At 47.7% G+C, this 20,814-nt stretch overlaps 1 protein-coding gene across 9 annotated transcripts in view; it reads right to left on the bottom strand.

The window, feature by feature from the left end:
* Positions 1 to 20,814, bottom strand: part of FAM193A (family with sequence similarity 193 member A) — a 165,881-nt gene that overhangs the window by 53,099 nt on the left and 91,968 nt on the right. For all 9 annotated transcript variants that reach the window (XM_032333628.1, XM_032333633.1, XM_032333635.1 and 6 more), the window contains 4 exons: positions 20,471 to 20,638; positions 17,017 to 17,251; positions 11,375 to 11,499; positions 5,893 to 6,040 (listed from right to left, as the gene is read on the bottom strand). In XM_032333628.1, the coding sequence (XP_032189519.1) occupies positions 5,893 to 6,040; positions 11,375 to 11,499; positions 17,017 to 17,251; positions 20,471 to 20,638 (676 nt within the window). The remainder of the gene's footprint in view (positions 1 to 5,892; positions 6,041 to 11,374; positions 11,500 to 17,016; positions 17,252 to 20,470; positions 20,639 to 20,814) is intronic.

Below are 20,814 nucleotides of genomic sequence, written 5' to 3'. Positions count from 1 at the left end.
GGTAGAGGGAGAAGTAGACATGACACTGAGCAGGGAGCCCAATGCAGGACTCGATCCCAGGACCCTGGGACCATGACCTCAGTTGAAGGCAGCTGTTTAGATGACTGAACCACCCAGGCACCCCTCCAAGGACACATTTTATAAAGTTTTTTTTAAAATCTTATTTATTTATTTATTTGACAGAGAGAGAGAGAGAGAGAGATCACAAGTAGGCAGAGAGGCAGGCAGAGAGAGAGGGGGAAGCAGGCTCCCCGCCGAGCAGAGAGCCTGATTCGGGGCTTGATCCCAGGACCCTGAGATCATGACCTGAGCCGAAGGCAGAAATTTAACCCACTGAGCCACCCAGGCACCCCTTTTTGTAAAGATTTTTTATTTTATTATTTTATTTTATTTTATTTTATTTATCAAGGACACATTTTAAAAAGCAAGCAAAAACAAGTGATTTCAAAACTGTCATCCATGTCCCACGTCCATACTTATTTATGAATACTCAATCATTTACAGACGTTTTGAAACCTTGGAATTACTAATAATTTCTAAGCTACTACTTGATTAGAAGCCACTGATGTCCATTCCAAGGATTTCAGAATGACTGGTGCCCTCTGGATGCTACTAAAATTGCTCAGTTTCTGGGGCGCCTGGGTGGCTCAGTGGGTTAAATTTCTGCCTTCGGCTCAGGTCATGATCTCAGGGTCCTGGGATCGAGCCCCGCATCGGGCTCTCTGCTCAGCAGGGAGCCTGCTTCCCTCTCTCTCTCTCTCTCTGCCTGCCTCTCCATCTATTTGTGATTTCTCTCTGTAAAAAAAAAAAAAAAAAAAAAAAAAAAAAATCTTAAAATTGCTCAGTTTCTTTAATTTGTATTAATGGCATCATGGTTTCTTGATAGGTGAGTGAAAATAATACACTTTCTGCTTGCTTTAGTAAGGAGGACGGTTTGGTTTTTTTTTTCTTTGTGAGAGAAAGAAACGATAAACAAGACCCTTTTTTTTGTTTTTCTTATTGTAGTAAAATACATATAACATAAATTGATCATCTCAACCATTTTTTTTTTAAGATTTTATTTATTTCACAGACAGAGATCAGAAGTCAGACAGAGATCACAAGTAGGCAGAGAGGCAGGCAGAGAGAGAGAGGGGGAAGCAGGCTCCCCGCTGAGCAGAGAGCCCGCTGTGGGGCTCCATCCCAGGACTCCGGGATCATGACCCGAGCCGAAGGCAGAGGCTCTAACCCACTGAACCACCCAGGCTCCCCATCTCAACCATTTTTTAAAAAGATTTTAGGGGCGCCTAGGTGGCTCAGTGGGTTAAGCCTCTGCCTTCGGCTCAGGTCATGATCCCTGGGTCTGGAGACTGAGCCCCACATTGGACTCTCTGCTCAGTAGGGAGCCTGCTTCCCCCTCTCTCTCTGCCTGCCTCTCTGCCTACTTGTGATCTCTGTCAAATAAATTAATAAAATCTTTAAAAAATAATAAAAAATAAAATAAAAAGATTTTATTCATTCAAAGATTTTATTCATTCATTTGAGGGAGAGAGAGAGAGAACAAGCTTGGGGGTAGAGAGGCAGAGGGAGAGGGAGAAGCCGACTCTCTGCTGAGCAGGGAGCCTATGGGACTTGATCCCAGGAATCTGTGATCATGACCTGAGCTGAAGGCAGATGCTTAACCAACTGAGCCACAAAGATGCCCCACCATCTTAACCATTTTTAAGTGTACAGTTCAGTGGTATTACATACGTTCACATCATCATGCAAACATCCCCACCATCCCTCCCCAGAACTTTCTCATCTTTCCCAACTGAAACTCTTTCTCCACGAAAAAACCCGTTCTCCCCTCCCCTAGTCTCTGGTCCCCATGAGTTACACTTTCTGTCCCTAGGAGTCTCTGACTACTGTAGGTACCTCATATAAGTGGAGTTCTACAACAGATGTCCTTTTGTGTGTGGTTTAGTTTACTTAGAATAATGCCTTTAAGGTTCTTTCATATTTTTAGGTCTTCCATTTAGGTCCTTTTCCATCCTGAGTTAATTTCTGCATGTGGTGTGAGGTAAGGCTCCAATGTCCATCTTTGGCATGGGATGTGCAATTTCCCAGCACTGTCTGTTGCAGACTGGCCTTTCCCATTTGAGTGGTCTTGGGACCCTTATTGAACATCACGTGGACACAGGTGAGGGTCTATCTTACGTCAACACCACACTGTTTTGATTACTGTAGCTATGTAGTCAGTTTCAAAATCAGCAAGTGTTGAGTCCTCCAGATTTATTGTTCTTTTCCAAGATTGTTCTGGCTATTCTGGGTCCTCTGAGATTGCATATGAATTTTAAGATGGGTTTTTTTTCTATTTCTACAAAAATGACTCTAGGATTTTGACAGATATTGCTGAGTCTGTAGACCACTTTAGCTAACATGGACATTTAATATTAAGTCTTCCAATGAACATGGGATGTGGTTCCTTTATGTCTTTCTTTTTTTAAATTTTTTAAAAGATTTATTTATTTCGGGGGGGGGGGCAGACAGACAGTGAGCTCAAGCATGAGCACAGGGAAGGGCAGAGGGAGAAGCAGACCCGGTTGAGCAGGAAGCCTGATGCGGGGCGGGGATCATGACCTGAGCCAAAGGCAAACGCTTCACTGACTAAGCCACCCAGGCGTCCCTCTTCTTCAATTTCTTTCAGAAACATTTAATAGTTTTCATTGTGCAAGTGTTTTACCTCCTTGAGTAAATCACCTTGTAAGTATTTTACTCTTTTTTTTTTTTTTTTAAAGATTTTATTTATCTGTTTGTCAGAGAGAGTGAGCACAGACAGACAGAGTGGCAGGCAGAGGGAGAAGCAGGTTCCCCGCCGAGCAAGGAGCCCGATGTGGGACTGGATCCCAGGACACCGGGATCATGACCTGAGCGGAAGGCAGCTGCCCAACCAACTGAACCACCCAGGCGTCCCAGTATTTTACTCTTGATACTGTTGTAAATGGGATTGTTTTTGCAACTTCCTTTGCAGATTTTTTTGTTAACATACAGAGATACCATTTTTTGTGCATTTACTTTGTTCCTGATGCTCTGAATTCATTTATTCTAATAGTATTCACTTATTTCTTTTTTTTTTTTTACAGTCTTTAGGATTTTCTACACATAAGATCATATCACCTGCAGAAATAATTTTACTTCTTCTGTCCCAATTTGGAGGTCTTTGATTTTTCTTGCCTAATTGCTCTGACCAAAACTTCCAGGACCATGTGGAATGGAAGTGGTGAAAGCAGCAACCTTGCCTTGTTCCTCATAGAGAAAATGCTTCCAGTCTTTCACTGCTGGGTGTGATGCTTCCTCTGGGTTTTCATGGATGGCTCTTCCCATGTGGAGGCAGGTCCCGTCTGTTCCTAGTTTGTTGAGTGCTTTTATCATGGAAGCTAAATACTGTCAAATGATTTTGGGGGATCAATTAAGACGATCCTGTGTTTTTTACTCCCTCCATTGTGTTGATATGGCATATAACATTGATCGGTTTTCAATTATGGACCCATACCCGCATGCCAGGAATAAATTCCAGTTGGTCATGGTGTACATAGTCCTTTTAATATGCTGCTGAATTCTATTCGCTAGTATTCTGTTGCGGATTTTTTCGTCAGTCTTTATCATAGATGTTGGTCTATACTTTTCTTTTCTTACATTGTCTCTGTTATCAGGGAAAGGCTGGCCTCACAGAATGAGTTGGGAAGCTTCTTTCCCCTTCAATTTTTGGGAAAAGTTGGGGAAGGACTGGTGTTAATTCTTCTTTAAAGGTTTGGTAGAATTCACCTGTAAAGCTGTCTGGTCCTGGGCTTTGCTCTGTTGGGAGTTTTTGTTTCGTTTTGTGTTAAGATTTTATTTGAGGTGGGGGCGGAAAGAGAACACAAGAAAGGGGAGCAGGAGGCAGAGGAAGAGAGAGAAGCATGCTACCTGCTGAGGAGAGAGCCTGATATGGGGCTCGATCCCAGGACCCGAACTAAAGTCAGATGCTTAACCAACTGAGCCACCCAGGCATCCCTGTTGGGGATTTCTGATTACTGGTTCAGTCTCCTTACCAGTCGTAGGTCTAGTCAGACTTTCTGCATCTCCGTGATGCAGTCTTGGTAGATTCTGTGTTTCCAGGAATTTGTCCACTTATCTAAGTTATCCTATTTGTTGCTGTACAACAGTTCACACCACTGACAATCCCTTTTATTTCTATAGAATCAGTGATAACGTTCCCACTTCATTTCTGACTTTAGTAATCCTCTCCTTTTTTCTTAGCCCACATAGCTAAAGTTTTGTCAGCTTTCATGATCTTAAAGAACCAACTTTTGGTTTCACTGATTTTCCTCTATTCCCCAGTTTGTTGATCTGCTCTAATCTTTATTACTTCTTTCCTTCTGCTAGCTTTGGGTTTAGTTTGTCTTTTTTCCCTAGATCCTTAAGCTGCCAAGTTAGGTTACTAATCTAAGACATTTCTTGCTTTTTATTGTAAGCATTTAGAGCTGTAAGAGTACATATGTGTACTTTTTTAAAAAAATATTTTATTTATTTATTTGACAGAGAGAGATCACAAGCAGGCAGAGAGGCAGGCAGAGAGAGAGGAGGAAGCAGGCTCCCTACTGAGCAGAGAGCCCGATGCGGGGCTCGATCCCAGGACTCTGAGATCATGACTGAGCCGAAGGCAGAGGCTTAACCCACTGAGCCACCCAGGCACCCCTCTTTCCTTTCTTCTAAGAGTTGTCATGGGGCATTTGTGGGTTTAGTCCCAGTTCAAAACTGGAGAAATGAAGAACAAATTTCTGAAACTATAACTGCACTTGTATCCATCCTACCTACAAAGTGAAATGAGAAAGAGCCCATGAGGTCTGTAGCAGGCAGGATGCAGACAGCCCTGGTCCTACCCAGAGTCCCAAAACTGTAACACAGAGGGCGCCTGTGTGATACCATCAATTAAATGTCCACTTCTTGGCATTGGCTCAAGTCATGATCTCAGAGTCCTCAGATCGAGCCCCACGTGAGGCTCCATGCTCAATGCAGAGTCTGCTTGAGATTCTTTCTCCCTCTGTGCCCATCCCTGTGCTCTCTTCTAAAATAAACAAAGAGGATGCCTGGGTGGCTCAGTTGGTTAAGCAGCTGCCTTGGGCTCAGGTCATGATCCCAGCGTCCTGGGATCGAGTCCCACATCGGGCTCCTTGCTCAGCAGGGAGCCTGCTTCTCCCTCTGCCTCTGCCTGCCATTCTGTCTGCCTGTGCTTGCTCTCCCCGCCCCCCTGATAAATAAATAAAATCTTAAAAAAAAAAAATTCCTTTAAAATAAACAAAGAAATCTTGAAAGAAAAAAAGTATAGCACAGAGCTCTGTCAGTGCTCCCTTGTTACTCCCTAGATCCTATTACCTTGCACAGGGCTGTTCTAAATGCCTCCACCTCAACCCCACCCTTCAATGGTTTCAGAAAGGCAAGCAGGCAGGCTTTGAGGCCCTCTGGGAGTCCTGCTGTGTCCCCAAGAGGCTCCAGCTGCCCTTCAGGCCCCACCTTCAAGAAGAGCACCCTGCCTTCTTGGATCTCCCTTCATCCCTGTCAGCCACCTGCCAAGCACAACCAACTATGCTCTGTCTGCATAGTCAGAGTCAGAGAAGGGGCTCTGAGTAGCAGAGCGCTATGTGAACAGCTTTGGAAATTACATGGCTCAGCAGCTCCCCAAGGCCCCAGAGGCTCTTGTAGGTGGCAGCTGAGCCAGGTGGCAGCCTATGCAGATGACACTGGGTGTGGCCGCCACCCCCAGGCGTAGGAGGGTGAAGGCCGCCATGGTTCCCTCTGGAAAGTCAGCGGCTAGACTCCTTCCACCTGTACCTCCCCTGTCACCCTGCACACGTACTTTACCCATGGTAGGTCCTGGCGGCACACACTCACCTGCTCGTCGACGTAAGCATCAATCCTCTGCTGGCATTCCAGCCACTCCTCGGCCACCCTGCGCAACTCCTCCTCGGAGCGCTGGTACCGCTGCAGTAAGGTGCTGTATGTGTCCTCGTTGCACGTGTCATGTGTCGTGGTTCCCAGCCTAGGGAGAGAGGCATTTCAGCAAAAGGAAGGAGCCCAAAGGCTCTGGGCCAGAGACCAGAGGTCTGCTTCTCTGTCACCTCCTCTCCCAATGTGACAAGTGGGACACCACCACACACCACACAAGGCTGCTGTGAGGGATTAGCAAATACATACACAAGGCGCCCCAGGCCAGAATCCGGCATAAAGAAGCTCCAAGAAGAGGTCCAAAGGGAAAAAGTCAGTGGTGAAGAAGACTGTTCTACAAGACTAAGGCCTTGGGGCGCCTGGGTGGCTCAGCCAGTTAAGTGTCTGACTCTTGGTTTCAACTCAGGTCATGATCTTGGGGTCATGAGATCACACCCCACACTGGGCTCTATGCTCAGCTGGGAGTCTGCTAGAGATGCTCTCTCTCCCTCTGCCGTTCCCCCAACTCCCTCTCTATGGAAATAAATAAATAAATAAATAGGCCCTAGCAGTTCAGTTTACTAAACGTGGAGTTGTAACATATTTTTCCCCACTGAAATACAATGACCCAGAGAAAACACAACATTTAATGGGAAATACAAGACTCGGACTTGGTTTTCCAATTAAGTAAAACAGATGATTTGATCCAATCAAAGAAACATGTTTTATAGTTTTATTTATTCTATATTACTTAAAAAAGTTGGTAAGACAGCAAATGAGAAAATGAACTGAAAACAAGACATATAAACAGTAAACAATGAGGAAAACACCTAGACTTCCAGAAAAGAGAATATGGGGCAGGAGGTGGCCTGGGAAGAGCAGAGAAGCCAAGCAGGGTGGCAGGGACAAGGGGGTGAGCAGATTACACGCCATCCAAAACTGCTCATTTTCTGAATATCTAAATACCAAAACAACTGTAATAAAGGCATCCTGATAAGAAGTTTCAAAATCGAGACAATGTTTATAGTCGCTCAAGGGAAACAAGGCTACGTGCGCAAAGATCATCAGAGTTCACAGGAAAACATTGGGAGCTACGCAGTGGGTACCAATAAGATACTTTCCGGCACATCTAGACGAAGGAATTCCAGAGAACCGGTGCCTCTTATGAAGCTTATTACATCTCTTCATTCATATACACTTTATTTGCACGTGTGCTTTAAAATAAACTATGCCCATGTTAAGTAAAGATATGATGATGGCATCACATTTAAAGATGTGGTGTAGGGGTGGACATAAAAAAAAAATCTAGAAGCAGCATCGAATTGTATATAGCATCTATTTATCTTCATGATTTTCTGTATTTTCAGAGTTTCACTGCATCACAATCTAATAATTTTATAATAAATATAAACGATACAGTAATTTTAAATTTAGGACCCTTTCAATGGGCACAAACAGCTCCCTCTCCTTTCTCATCTCTGCCTGTGGGTGGAGCCCACTTATGACTATTTTGTAAAAGGGAGAACCTACAAATGAACTCACTGCCGCTGAAGTTATCTGCACACACAGTGTCCAACTGTGAAGTTCACGCCAAGGAGGGAGCAGGCAGCAGCAGCCAGCCCTAACCGAACAGGTGTTTAGGGGAGGCCAGAGACAGGAAAGGAACTGACACTGATCCACAGTGACTGAGGCTCTCTCAAACATCAAGGCTGTCCAAGGCTGTCCTTCTAAGGCTGTTTCTGCCCCCGAGGACACAAAACTCCCCAAAACGCGGCATCTAGCGACTCAGAGGCTGCTCCGGGCTCTGCACAGAAACCGGGCGGCCCTTGGGCCTGAGAACACAGCCTGCTGTCTTGCTGGCTGCCCACGGAGCAGCTGCTTTCTCCCCATTCCTGCTTCCACAACCTTGTTCATTACAGACGGATTTTCCGGCTTCACGCAAAGCCCACCTTCTACAAAATGCCACCCTGCCCCTCGCGTACCACTTGGGACACGGGGATGTTAAGGGGACCGGCATCTGCCCGGCACACACTCCTCTTCCCTCCTACTGGAAGTGAGAACTGCTCTCCTCTACCGTGATACAGGTTCCATTTTGAGCCAATGGAGAGCAAAGCAGCCAGGGATCCTGGGACATCTTTGATGGGGTGATCAGAGCACAATGTGTAGGCACAGGGCTTACATTCAAGCCGAGCTGGGCTGGAATCCAGAGAGAAAACAAGGAATGTCCTCATGGTCGCACGACACGAGTGGTTCAGCAAACAGGTTACTGTCTAAATATTCACTCTGTAAACACAGGCTAGCGCCATGGACAGATCCTCATGGTAACATCTACCACAAATAGTGTGCACGTACAACACAAGGAGAATGAGAAAAAGTCAGTTTTGCAAGTTTATGCACAAGCCTAACTCAACATCTCCCTAACAATATCATATATTTAAAATAAAAACCAACTGGGCAATCACTAATAACACCCACAACAAAAACAAGCAGATAGTGAGGCTCCTGGTCTTGCCACGGGCACAGACACTAGTCTGACGAAGTTTCTGGACCCCACCACCAGTTCTCAGGCAGCACAGACAGAAAGCCTATGCGGTGCTTCCTGAGCACACACGCCAAGGGGCCTGGACCCTGGGCCTCGCTGCAGGGCTGACAGTTCAAGTTCCCAGAGAGATAAATTGTAAGGGAAAAAGGGGTGGGGTGGGGGCCTGCAGGTTAAAGAATTACAAGACACGTGGGGAAAAGAAAGGGTGGGAGTCACTGCTTCACAGTGACAGTCTCTGGGGTGATGAGGAAAGGTCTGGAAACAGACACTGGTAATAGCTGCTCAACACTGTGAATGTAATTAATCCCACTGAATTGTACAGTTAAATGTGGTTAAAATGGCAAGTTTCATGTTATATATATTTTATCACAATTTTCAAAAATTAGTAATGTAATATACCAACAACCATCGATTTGTAGACTTTAAATGAGTGAACTGCAATGGCATATAAATTGTATCTCAGCAAAGGTGTTTAAAAAAGGAGAAATAACTTCCCTAAACTAAGTCAGTTTCTTTACATGAGGTCCACCTCATATAGATTATTTGTATTAAAAAAAAACCAAAACACAAAAGATACATCAAAAGAAAAAGCAGGCAAGCCTTGGAAAGGCATACTTGAGTCACAGGAGAATAAACAAAGAAGGAGTGGGGCTGCCGTGGCAGGCAGTGCCGTGGTGGGAGGTCCTGTGGCCACTCTGGCAGAGGAGGAATTTGTGCTTGGAGGCCGCACGCAGGAGGAACTGACTTCCTGGGGCCATGGTCAAGCTCGCAGCTGCACATGTGCTCAGTGTCATCTTTTCTATCTATATTTTACCTTAATGAAGTCAAATAAGCACAGGGCCAGAGACCAGGAGTCAATATGAAAATACTCCCAACTAGAGAGTCTATGTGCCACAGATGCAATTCTTACTTTAGGTGCTGGTACTGGTATATAACTTCTCCCAAACCTCCTACAAGTTGTTCTGTGGGATCTGCACACTAGAAGCTCAGACCTGAATTATTGCTGGATCTGACAAGGGAATCTGCCAAGGAATCTAAGGGAACTGTCCCTTCTGGCATCACCAGCTGCCGCTGGGAATGCTCTGCTTGCCTCCTCCCCAGCTCTGTCCCTGTCTCTATGTCCCTCGCTCCCTCACCTGTCCCCGAGAGCCCTCCTTCAGCCTGACCCCAGAATTAACATTCAAGATCAAAACGCTACCAATCTTTTGGAGTCTGACCATCATTTGCACTGAGTGATTAAGAAACCCAGAACTAGAGGCACCTGGGCGGCTCAGTTGGTTGAGTGTTGGACTCCTGATTTCAGCTCGGGTCAGGATCTCAGGGGTATAAGATCAAGCCCTGTGTCAGGCTCCACACTCAGTGCAGAGAGCTGAGGACTCTCTCCCTCTGCCCCGCCCCCTCGTGTTCCCTCTCAAATAATCTAGAAAGGGAGGGAGAGAGAATGAAAGAAAGAAATTAATCTGGAACCAAGGCACAGCCAAGAATGGAGTTTCAGGATACATTTCAGCTCCCTGTCACTCACCCCAAGTTGATGACAGGCCCATCAAACTAACTGGCTACCAGCAAAAGAAAATACAAGGCCCTAGAATCTTGCTGTAAGAAGCCCCACCTTCCCAAGATGCACGTTTTTGGTTGGCTGCCCCCCGCCCCCAATAAAAAGTGCCTTTGGTGGATGTAACTGGGGACAAAACCATGTTCTGCATTTCAAACTCAAGACCTGGAATACTTTCCTGACCCTTTCTTTGGTGGAGGTGAAAGCTGGGACACTCAAGTCTCCATGCCCCACCACGGAACATGCCAGATGCTTTCAGACTAGACATAGAGGGAAAGGGTGGGCAGGGAACGGGCTGTGGGGAAGGGGTGCCGGGAGGGTCCGGGGCCAGACAGAACACTGGCCACAGCCACACAACACTGTGTTCTGGTCTCTCTGCCCCCATCACCTGTATCCAACCACTTTCAGGGCTACTGCTTCTCTAGAGGGGAGGGTGTGAAGTGGGAAGAGTCATGACCCCTCAGGTAAGATACAGGAAGACTAGGTTGATACAGGGGTTTCAAAAGAAAACAAAGTGACCAGTCTAGAAGTAAACTACAATAATAATTTATTTACTTAGAAATAATTTCCCTTCTTTGTGAATTTGGTCCCAACAAACATCAGCACGGACACTTAAACAAAGATGAGCATAGTGTGTGTTGTTAGGAAGCATCTCTGGCACAGGACCCTGACTCTACGTGTAAGTCCATGGGAACAGAAGCACCATGTGGCAGAACTGTGGAAGCGGGCCTCTGACTCAGCAGCAACCACAGAACCAAGGAGCCTCATCCCAGTGGACTCACGCGGGGCCAACGCCCTCCCACCGCGTGGCCCCCAGCTGCCAGCAGGGCAGATGCCGAGTACTATGCCTGGGACCACTCGTCCTGGCACACATGCAGAAGCCCTGGGATATCCTGCACCACTGAGACACGGCCACGCTGCGAACAAAGGCACAGAGGGAATGCCAGAGACACACATATCCCTGGCCTCTGTGCCCAGGAGCCCTGTGGCACCATCAGGCCCCTTCTAGAGCCGTCCCCCTCCTCTGACACCCCCTCCCCGTCTCCCCTGCACACCCAAGTGCCACAGCCGTCTGGCCAAGCCTGAGTCTCTTCAAAGTTAAACTACGTTTACCACGGCCTTTCCTTATTCACAAGGAACGTGGGATGTTAAATCTCAGTGGCATTACTACTGAGTCTGTTATTTTAAAAGTTTAATTTAGTACTCCTGGGATTCTGAGTTTCCGCCCAAGTGGTACTGTTCCCTGAGCAAGAACGTCCACACCGCGATGGTGTTCCAACACACACCCACTACAACACAGGGAGAAGGACCATGCTGTCACACCACAGAGACATACGCAGACAAAGACCAGATACCTGATCTGTGACACCAGTGCTGGCAAGTTGCTCTGAAGAAGTGGCTCCGAAAAGACCAGATTTTCAAACAGATGCTTATTATGCAGTTCCCATGTCACCTGGAACTTTTTCAAGTGTTCATTTTCCTAGTTAAAAAGATAAATAAATAAATGGAAGATATACTGAATTGATGAAGACTAAAACTCCCCAGAAGGATCCTCCCCCTCCAGCCCTCTTTGCAGGCCCATTCCGCAGCACATGGAGAACCCCAAGGCACACTTCTGGCCACACGCACACACGACCCCAGTCTCCTCCCTTCTCAGACCCTCACACAGAGAAAGGGGGTAAGATGCACACAAATACACGACAGATAGAGAGAAACAAATGCACGTATTTGACAGTCATTCCTTACACTGTACTTCCAAAATGCACTGAAAGCTCTACTCTTCAAACAATTTAAATGCACGCAAATCCTCTGATGTCGAAGGGCAATCATTTTCTTGCCTATCTTGAGAAATCTGCCATTCTGGTGTATGCAAATAACTTCTCCACTAGTGCTATGCCATGGAAGGTCAGGTGTTTCCTCTCCCTAATACACAAAGGTAAACTCAGCAGTTACTTTAAATAGCTTTTAAACATTTGGGAGCATCCTGGCCATCAGAGAGTGATACCAAAAGAAATATCCATCTGCCCTCAACACAAGGTGACCAGGACAGAGAGGGTGCCTTTCCTGAGCATAGATCTCACGACAAGCATATGCATGTGGGACTCCAAGTGTCCACCCATAAGCTACGCGATGCTGTAGGGCTCCGTGTGTTTCAGTCATCGCATATCCTTCATACATGTTCCTTCCCTAACTCACTGACAACTGGAGGAACTGCTTAACGTGATGTAGCAATACTCCATGAAATGGGCTACTCATGGTGACGCCTTCTACAACTTAGCTGTAGTGAATTCACATGACCACACCTGCAGGTGTTAGTAAACAGTCTACACATGAAGAGCCCACTGTTTGCCCAGTAACTGGCTGGCATGGGGGCTAAGAGAACAAGTCAAAGTGAGCATTTCCTGTTCCTGAGCACAGCCAGGGAGAAAGAGCTCAGGGCACACTGGCGGCACCACTCTGGCACAAACGGATGCCAGCTCTGCCACCTGCCAGTCCCTGCTCATGGCCTGCAGACAGACGGGGCCCTGCAAGGAACCTGGACACCTGCACAGACCCTTAAACCCTCCGTTCTGCCTGTGTTTCCAGAGCTTGCTCCCACTGCCCCAGGTGTGCACTTCCGCACCCTGCAGTGCCACTACTCTGTACGGGACAGCTTGCTGAGGAGATGATAAACTCCGCCCAATCTCTGGAATGAGAACCTTGCTGAAGAAGGTACCAAGGACGTGGCCACAGATGACATGTCAACCACACTACGTGTCACAGACGTCAGCAGAGACCACTCTGTGTAGGCACTGGGCCAGGTACAGGGTCACAAAGATGAAGCCAGCAGGCCCCTGCTCTCTAGGAGTCACCAGGGGACGGAGAAGTAGGCAGTGATCCGATTTATGGTCTGTCTCTACAAAAACGAACATGCAGGAGCTAAGGCAGCAGCCAGACCAGGCCCCTGGCCAGCTGAGGGAGGTTCTGGAGAGGGCGCTCAGGGGAGCTGAGTGCTTGCTGGGCTTCCCCCATAAACCTCCACAGCTGCATGCGTGGTCCTTGCCTGCCTGCCTGCCTACTTGTGGGGGTGGGACACAGCTCTGGCTTTGGGGGGTCATGTTACTACAGGTACCTGGGTGAAGGCTGACTTAGGAAGATGTTTGGCATTTTTCATGAAATCTATAATCATACTTCCAAATGAGGCAAGCAAAAGAAACAGCACGACCCAAACTCGTTTCCCAGCTCAGAGTCAACTTGGGAAAACAACGTGTGCTAGCGACAGTGCTTCCTGCAGGCCAGGCATGGTTCTTAGTGCTCACAAGGGTCATTTCAGTAGCACCCTCGACAACCCTGGACTGGGTGCTGCCAGGCCCCATTCACAGGCCAGAGACGGCCTACAGAGGCTGAGCGATGGGTCTGGAACTGGGGGGAGAGAGTCTTCGGGCTGCTGGCGGTGGGGGGGCTGTGCAGGAGTGCAGCCAAGACTCAGCACCACCTGAGCTAGAGGCACAGAGAACAAGCTCGCCAGTGATTCAAACTCAGGCTTTTCCACCCAAACTAGTTTTCCTTCTTACACTCAACTGCAAAAAAGTTTTGGGGGGTCTGGAAGGAGAACGAGGAGGTGTTCAGAATCAAGCTGTGTAACAGACCTCAAGAACTACCAGGCTGTCCTTAAGGATGGAAATTCAGATTTCATGATTACTACAGCCCTGGCACAGCATTTCCCAGACGGTGGGAAGCACAACCTATGTGCAGGCTCCTTCTATTTTAATATTTAAAATAAAATTTGAAAACATGAAGCTATCATCTTGTTTGATCCCCAGGGCAGTGTAGAATATACCCACAAGTGCATTTCCCACGAAAATGTTTTTAAAAATACCCTTCTATATCTAAATGTCCTCCCTGGGTTCTGCAGAATCAGAAAAACGGGATGTTTTTTCCAGAGAAGCCAGTTGAGAAGGCAGAGAATTAGCCGGCAGGGTTTGTGCAGCAAGCCAATGTGCTGCTTTAAGAAAAACAACCAATGTGCTGCTTTAAGAAAAACAAGCCAATGTGCTGCTTTAAGAAAAACAATTTGTGGCCAATCATAAAATCTGAGCTTTCATGCAACAATCTGCATTTTGGGAAAACTTGAATCTGTCACTGTGGCCTTGAAGCTTCTCCATTCTGATGAGGATCAGTGGTGATAGCTACAAAGGTCTTTTTTTTTTTTTTTTAAAGATTTTATTTATTTATTTGACAGAGAGAGAGATCACAAATAGGCAGAGAGACAGACAGAGAGAGAGATGAGGAGAAGCAGGCTCCCTGCTGAGCAGAGAGCCCAATGCGGGACTCGATCCCAGGCCCCTGGGATCATGACCCGAGCCGAAGGCAGAGGCTCAACCCACTGAGCCACCCAGGCGCCCCTACAAAGGTCATTTTTTACACTGAACACCATCAGGAAGATAGGCACTAGATTACTCGGTGAGCTCATGTATTTCCAATGACCAAAGTATGATGTTGGAAAACCACGTGTGGGCAGACCCATTCTGAGCATCGGCTCCAGCACTGGTTCTGATGTAAGAGACATGCTCGGAGACCCTACACCACACCTAACCATTAAGAAGCCCTCAGGCAGGGCATCTGGGTGGCTCAGTGGGTTAAAGCCTCTGCCTTCAGCTCAAGTCATGATCTCAGGGTCTTGGGATCGAGCCCTCCCTTGGGCTCTCTGCTCATGGGCGAGCCTGCTTCCTCCTCTCTCTGCCTGCCTCTCTGCCTACTTGTGATCTCTGTCTGTCAAATAAATAAATAAAATCTTTAAAAAAAAAAAAAAAAAAAAAAAGCCCTCAGGCAGGGCACCTGGGTGGCGCAGTGGGCTAAGCCTCTGCCTTCAGCTCAGGTCATGGTCTCAGGGTCCTGAGATCGAGCCCCACATCAGGCTCTCTGCTCAGCAGGGAGCCTGCTTTCCCCTCTCTCTCTGCCTGCTCTCTGCCTACTAGGAATCTCTCTGTCAAATAAATAAATAAAATCTTAAAAAAAAAAAAAAAAAAAAAAAAAAAAGCCCTCGAACTCAAGTGTACTCCTGACGAATGGCTGGAAAGGCTATTAAGATATTCCTCCCTTTGCCAAATACAGATCTGCGTGAGGCAGAATTTTCTTCAATAACTTCAGCCAAAGCAACCTATGACAACAGTGTGAATGTAGAAGCAGCTACGAGAATCAACATGTCCTCTACTGAGCCAAAAACTAAGGAGATCTGCAAAAATATAAAGGAAACCCCTCTTCTTATTAAATATGTTTTGGAAAATAATTCTTTTTTGGGGTACCTGGGTGGCTCAGCCAATGAAACGTCTGCCTTTGGCTCAGGGCATGATCACAGGATCCTGGGATTGAGCCCCGCATCGGGAGTTTTCACACCCCACCAACAGCACTTGTTGAAACCACAAACGTAGGTGGCAGCTGGCTTATAATGACAAAATTTCTTGAAGGCTGTACTTGGCCTCCGCCCTCCCCAAGATCACAACAGGCACATGCCCTTGCCATCCCTCCAGGGCCTCTCCTTCACTCTCACACAAGGAGGTAGCCATCTGTGGGCCCAGCACTGTGTGTCGATGCCACCCAGGGTGGGACCGAGGCTGTATCTCCCATCTCCCAGGTTTAGATGTTCCTGGAGTGAATGCTGGCTTTGGGGCACACGAATTTCTCAGGATTCCAACTTTTAGTTTAAGTCTTCTTGCCTTTCCTGCCACCTCAGCAATGTGCTGTAAAAGCTTTTTATCTAGTTTCAGTTTATGTGATCCAGTAATTCCGTTATTTCCCATGAAGGAAGAAGGATTTCAGGGTGTCACGTCTGCTGTACCACTGGCAACCAAAGTGAGTACCTCTATGTATAATGAAAGTGACATTAATCACTGAGCAAACAACCATATTTTGTTCTTAGTATTTAAGAGTTTTTTCCAAACCACAAGAAAGTATTCCTATGTAAATTGTTAGGCATTTGCTCCAAGTAGCAGGGCTGAAATCAATTTCTGTTTGTTTCAAAAACCGCGCTCCACGCTAACTGCCTGAGGGGGGCCTGGGCGGAAGCGCCACCTGGGGCAGAGCTGTGCTTTGCACAAGGTTCGGGCAGCTGGGAGACGCTCTTCACCTTGGTGGACTCCTCTCCCGGCGGACTCAGGAAGGTCCGAGGGTGCGGTCCTAGAGGAGGTGGCACTGGATGTGAACTTCTGAAGAGCGGGTACTTTCAGTAAATCGAGGCAGAAGAGGGAGAGCTGCATGCAATGTGACATTTGGGAGTGAAGCACCGGAGGCCTGCTGGGCCCTGCTCCAGGCACCGGCATGCCATTGCAGATTCTCACGACGCAGAGACAGCCGTCCCTCCTGACTCAGGCTCCTTTCCTCACATCGCGTGCTTTCCTCCAGGCTGTCAAGATTCACCGGCACGGCATGGTCTACTGCAGGGATGCCCGAGGAGGCCCATGAAGCCCACTCCCCCTGAATCTACTTGCAAAACTGTGTGTCTGTAAATTTTCCTGGCAAGAAGATCTATCAATTTTAGAATCACAAACACCATTGCATTTAAAATCTTAGGAACTACTGGTGCTGTATTTGTTTCAAAATGTAGTTTTACCCAAGTGCTCTCCACAGGAGTCATGCCCTGCGTGTCACACTGACAACAGAGATAACAGCTTAAGACAGAAACCATTTGTCTTTCTTCTCCCTCCTAACGCACACACTGGTCCTCACCTCACATCATCCCCATCTCTCGTTCCCTAGGCCTCAAGGTCTCCAAACTGTATGTCCATGATATGTTACCCGAATAACAATCCATGCGACACCTTCCTCCCACAGCACAGTCCAGAGAGAAGAGAGAGGGGAGAGGAAACAGATTCTCTTCTTGGTGCCTGAGCGCCACAAAGGAGGGGCTGGTGATGGCACACGAGGGCAACACACAAGCCTCCCCACGACCTCATCCGAGCACAGTGGTCTTCTCAAGTTCTTCCCCACAGAACCAGAGGAAGGCAGCCTTCGCTCTTACCAGCGTGCCCAGGAAGGTGCTGATCGTGCGTGCCGCCTGGCAGAGGGCACCGTACTCCTCGAGGAGGAGAGAGATGAACTGATGAGCCTGTGGAGGGCCCTGCAGGGCAGACGGCGCCTTCACCTTGGACGCCGCCGACAGCTGCCGGAGCAGTCGGACCTTCATCTCCAGCACATACTCTCTGGCTTGTTGTTCCAGCCGCTGGTACAGCTGGTAAGGGTCCCTCTCGCAGAGCCTGCATGGAGAAGAGAGAGTCACCGCTCACCCGTGACCCGCCCACATACGGCCCTCCACAGAAATGCCATCAGCGAGCTGAGCTGTGATCAGCGCCCACCCGGCCATGGCTACAACCACCATCTTCTCAATATCCCGTGAGAGGTGCCTTCACCTCACTCACCACAAAGGAGCACTGGCACAGACAGCGTCGAGTCACAAAGTCATCAGCTAAGAGCCCCAAAATCCCAGCATTTACTCAAAACTTACTCTGCACTAGCACTGTGTCTCCCACGTACCCACCCAGTTAATCACCAAGTTCATCACTCAGCTGAAAGGCGCAGCCCGCCTGGGTAGAAGGCAGGGAGCTCACACAACCAGCAGGTGGCAGAGCGCACATAGTGGCGCCTCCTCTCAGGAGCCCTAAGACAACTCATTGTCCACGCCCACATGCTGGGCAAAAGCAACCATCTAAGCAGAGGCGACACCTGGCTTGGGGGACTCTAGAGCTGACTGCTGTCCTTTTTTCCAGGAATTCAGTATATAACGCAAATGGGCTTGCATTATTTTTATAATCAGAGGAAACTATAGAAACAATATCTCTTTTTAAGCTATCCCACAGACACACACACAAAAAAACAATGAGAATGTATAAAATAAAACCCCTAAACTGAAGAGAATTAATTAAATTTAAAAATTAAATTTAAAAATCTAAATTTAAAAATTTAAAAATTAAATTTAAAAATAAAAAAATAATTAAAAAATTAAAAATCAATAAGTACCTTTCTACCGAGCCACAGTAGCAGTTAACATTTTTATAAATTTCTTTCCTAATTTGGAGATAACCTACTAAAGCAGCCGCTTCTTCCGAATGCACAATTCTGAGGGTTCTGTAGATGGAAGCCCAGGACCGCTGGGCTGACAACAGTATCTGTCTGCGAGCTGCGACCAGGAGGGAACTCTTGAGGCCAGCACTTTATCAGACACAAGTTGGAAAACATATCAAGCCACAGGTCCTGGATTTTCCAAAACAGATCCTTTTACCTTCTGGGCACCACATTTGGTCAAAAAGAGAAGAATGTAAGTTGCCCCCTATTCCAGTTTTAAATTAGTGCACCACCTAAGTTATAAAGACAAGAGGCAAGTAAAACCCAGCAATGGAGCACGGGAAGCCTTGCACAAAATGTGGCTAGAGAAATAATAAAAACTGATGGGATTCCCACTGGGGTTAGCATACTTCAGAAAGACATACGAGTTAAGCGTAGCAACCACAATTTTAATTACCAGTACAACTGTCCTACAAAGTAGACTGTTAAAGGAATGCCCCAGAAGGCTCAAATGACAGAGGGACAACCAAACTTACAGCACACTGGACGCCTCTTAGTGAGGTGAGTTAAACATCCATTTTACTTTATTTCTTTGTCCATTTCAGTACCTTTGAAATTCAACAAAATGGCCATACGGTCCTCCCACAAGTAGATTTTTTTAAAAGCCATATGACCAGGAGGCAGGACTATGCCAAAGTCACTGAGGCGGCTCATCCACATGCACAGCCAACAAACACCAGTGTATGTGTGCTGAAGGTTACTCTACAGGGCATGGCTGCAGCACTGAAGAAGCCAAGGAAATAAACTCTGCCCTCACGATGCCGATGTCACATACATACAGGTGATGGGATTCTGGGTAATGGTAGGAAATAATGAAAAAGGCGGCAAGGGGACAAAGAGTGATGGCAGAGAGGCGCCTGGGGTCTTACACAGGGTAGCCTCTTTGAGAAAGTGACTCTGAAAAGTAATGTGAACACCAGAAAGGAGAAAAAAAAATCCTGAGAAAGGAAGAACACGGCAAACAGAAAGAAGAGTAAATGCAAAGGCCCTGTGGCAGGAGTGAGTGTGGCCAGCAGAGGAAGGACAGGAACCAGCACAGCTGGGATGTAGTGAAGAATGGTGTGAGGGCAGCACAGAGCAGGACCATGTAGGACACCAAGGGCCACAGAGAGGAGGAAAGGATTATGAACACCAGCTGTACAGACTCCCAGAAGTGGGATTCACGAACACTCCTCTCTTGATGAGTATCACCATGTAAACCACAAAAGCAGCCATGCTCTTAGGACACGAGGGTGAGTACAGCAGATCTGATACAGACACACTTCCAGCTGGGGCTGTGACATTTCCACATTCTTAACAGTGTATTTCACTATCAGGGCAATGCCGTTTTCCAAACCTCAGCAATTCCCATTACCGGCTTTACACTCTCTGCCATAACCTCTCCCACCGGTACTAGCACTTGCCAAGTGTCTTCCTCCAGCCACCTCTCCTTTGACTTCGGCTGCTTCCTAAGCACTGGTAGTCTAGGACGTCATGTGTCTGAATGGCAGGCCTTATGTTTTTCCCTCATACTCACCAGGAAACCTAACTCCTAGAAGTGGCACAACCACCCAGATCCATCTCCTGTAGTGCAAGGCGTTGAGCCCTGAACACACTGGCTGCGTTCCTCCACAAGTTCACAGAACCCACAGCCATACACTGCTCCTCACTCCAGGATAACCTGTGCTGTACAGCGAGTAAGAGTCTGGAGAGCCCCCTTCAAAATGTGGGAAACACAAAGCAAGAGGAGAAACGATCCATGAACTGCCTTGCTCAAACTGATCCCTTTTACCTGGAACATTTCAAAGAAGAGAAAAAAGACCCTACAGACTATAAGGCAGAGTAACAGTCTGTCTGTCACCGGGCACATGGTGTCTGCTAAAGAGCACACGCAGAGTCACAGGCCCTCCATGGGACACCCACTTGGATGGGTCGGCCACAGCGGGCGCTCCACTCCCACACCAGCGCGTTCTCAAGCTGCCTGGCCTCAGGAAATGTCTTCTCACCACAGTGGGCACCTGCCTGTCCTCCTGGGGCTGATTAAACACAAGAGGGCTTGAGACTGTGCTCAGCACCATCCCTCGCACAGTCAGGACTCCAAAAGCAGTGCTGCGGTCAGTCTCAACACTAAGAAAGGACAGAAACGTGACAATTCATTTGTTTATTATATAGGCAGTGAGCATTTCATCAGAATGAAAGTGAATCTCTGCCCAGAGGGCTTGCTTCTGGCAGTCTGTCTGCCTGCCAGCAGGGTACCAGCAGTGAACGGGTGCAGCCAAGCTTACGGGGTCCAGAGAGCAGAGCCCAGCCCGAGCAGAGAGTAGGCTTCCTGGGCAGCAGGTGAGGGAGGGACACGACACAGGGGCAACGTGTACCTATCCACGAGCTCCTTCACCCCCTCCTTGTCGGGCACGAGGCTCTGGTCTTGGTCGTCGGCCAGCGGGGTCCCCGCCTGGCGGTAAATGCAGCGGACCGTGTAGCGCACTTCTGACCAGTAGTTCTGTAGCTGCTGAGGTTCACGGTCCGTCTCTGCTGAAATCTCTCTGTGAGATGGCACAAGAGCAAGGAGGTCAGGGTTAGCGGACAGTCTGGGTCACCCTTGCCCTCCAGATGGCCTAAGGGGATTGGGCATGGACTCCCAACAGCATCCTCTACCTTACTCTGCTCCTGGAGCGGCCTCCCACTTGCTGTGGCCACAGGAAGGCCTGGTGACCAGGCT

The sequence above is a fragment of the Mustela erminea genome, chromosome 2 (genome assembly GCF_009829155.1).
Source record: "Mustela erminea isolate mMusErm1 chromosome 2, mMusErm1.Pri, whole genome shotgun sequence".
NCBI classification, from domain to species: domain Eukaryota; kingdom Metazoa; phylum Chordata; class Mammalia; order Carnivora; family Mustelidae; genus Mustela; species Mustela erminea.
This window is presented reverse-complemented; position numbering and strand designations above follow the sequence as displayed.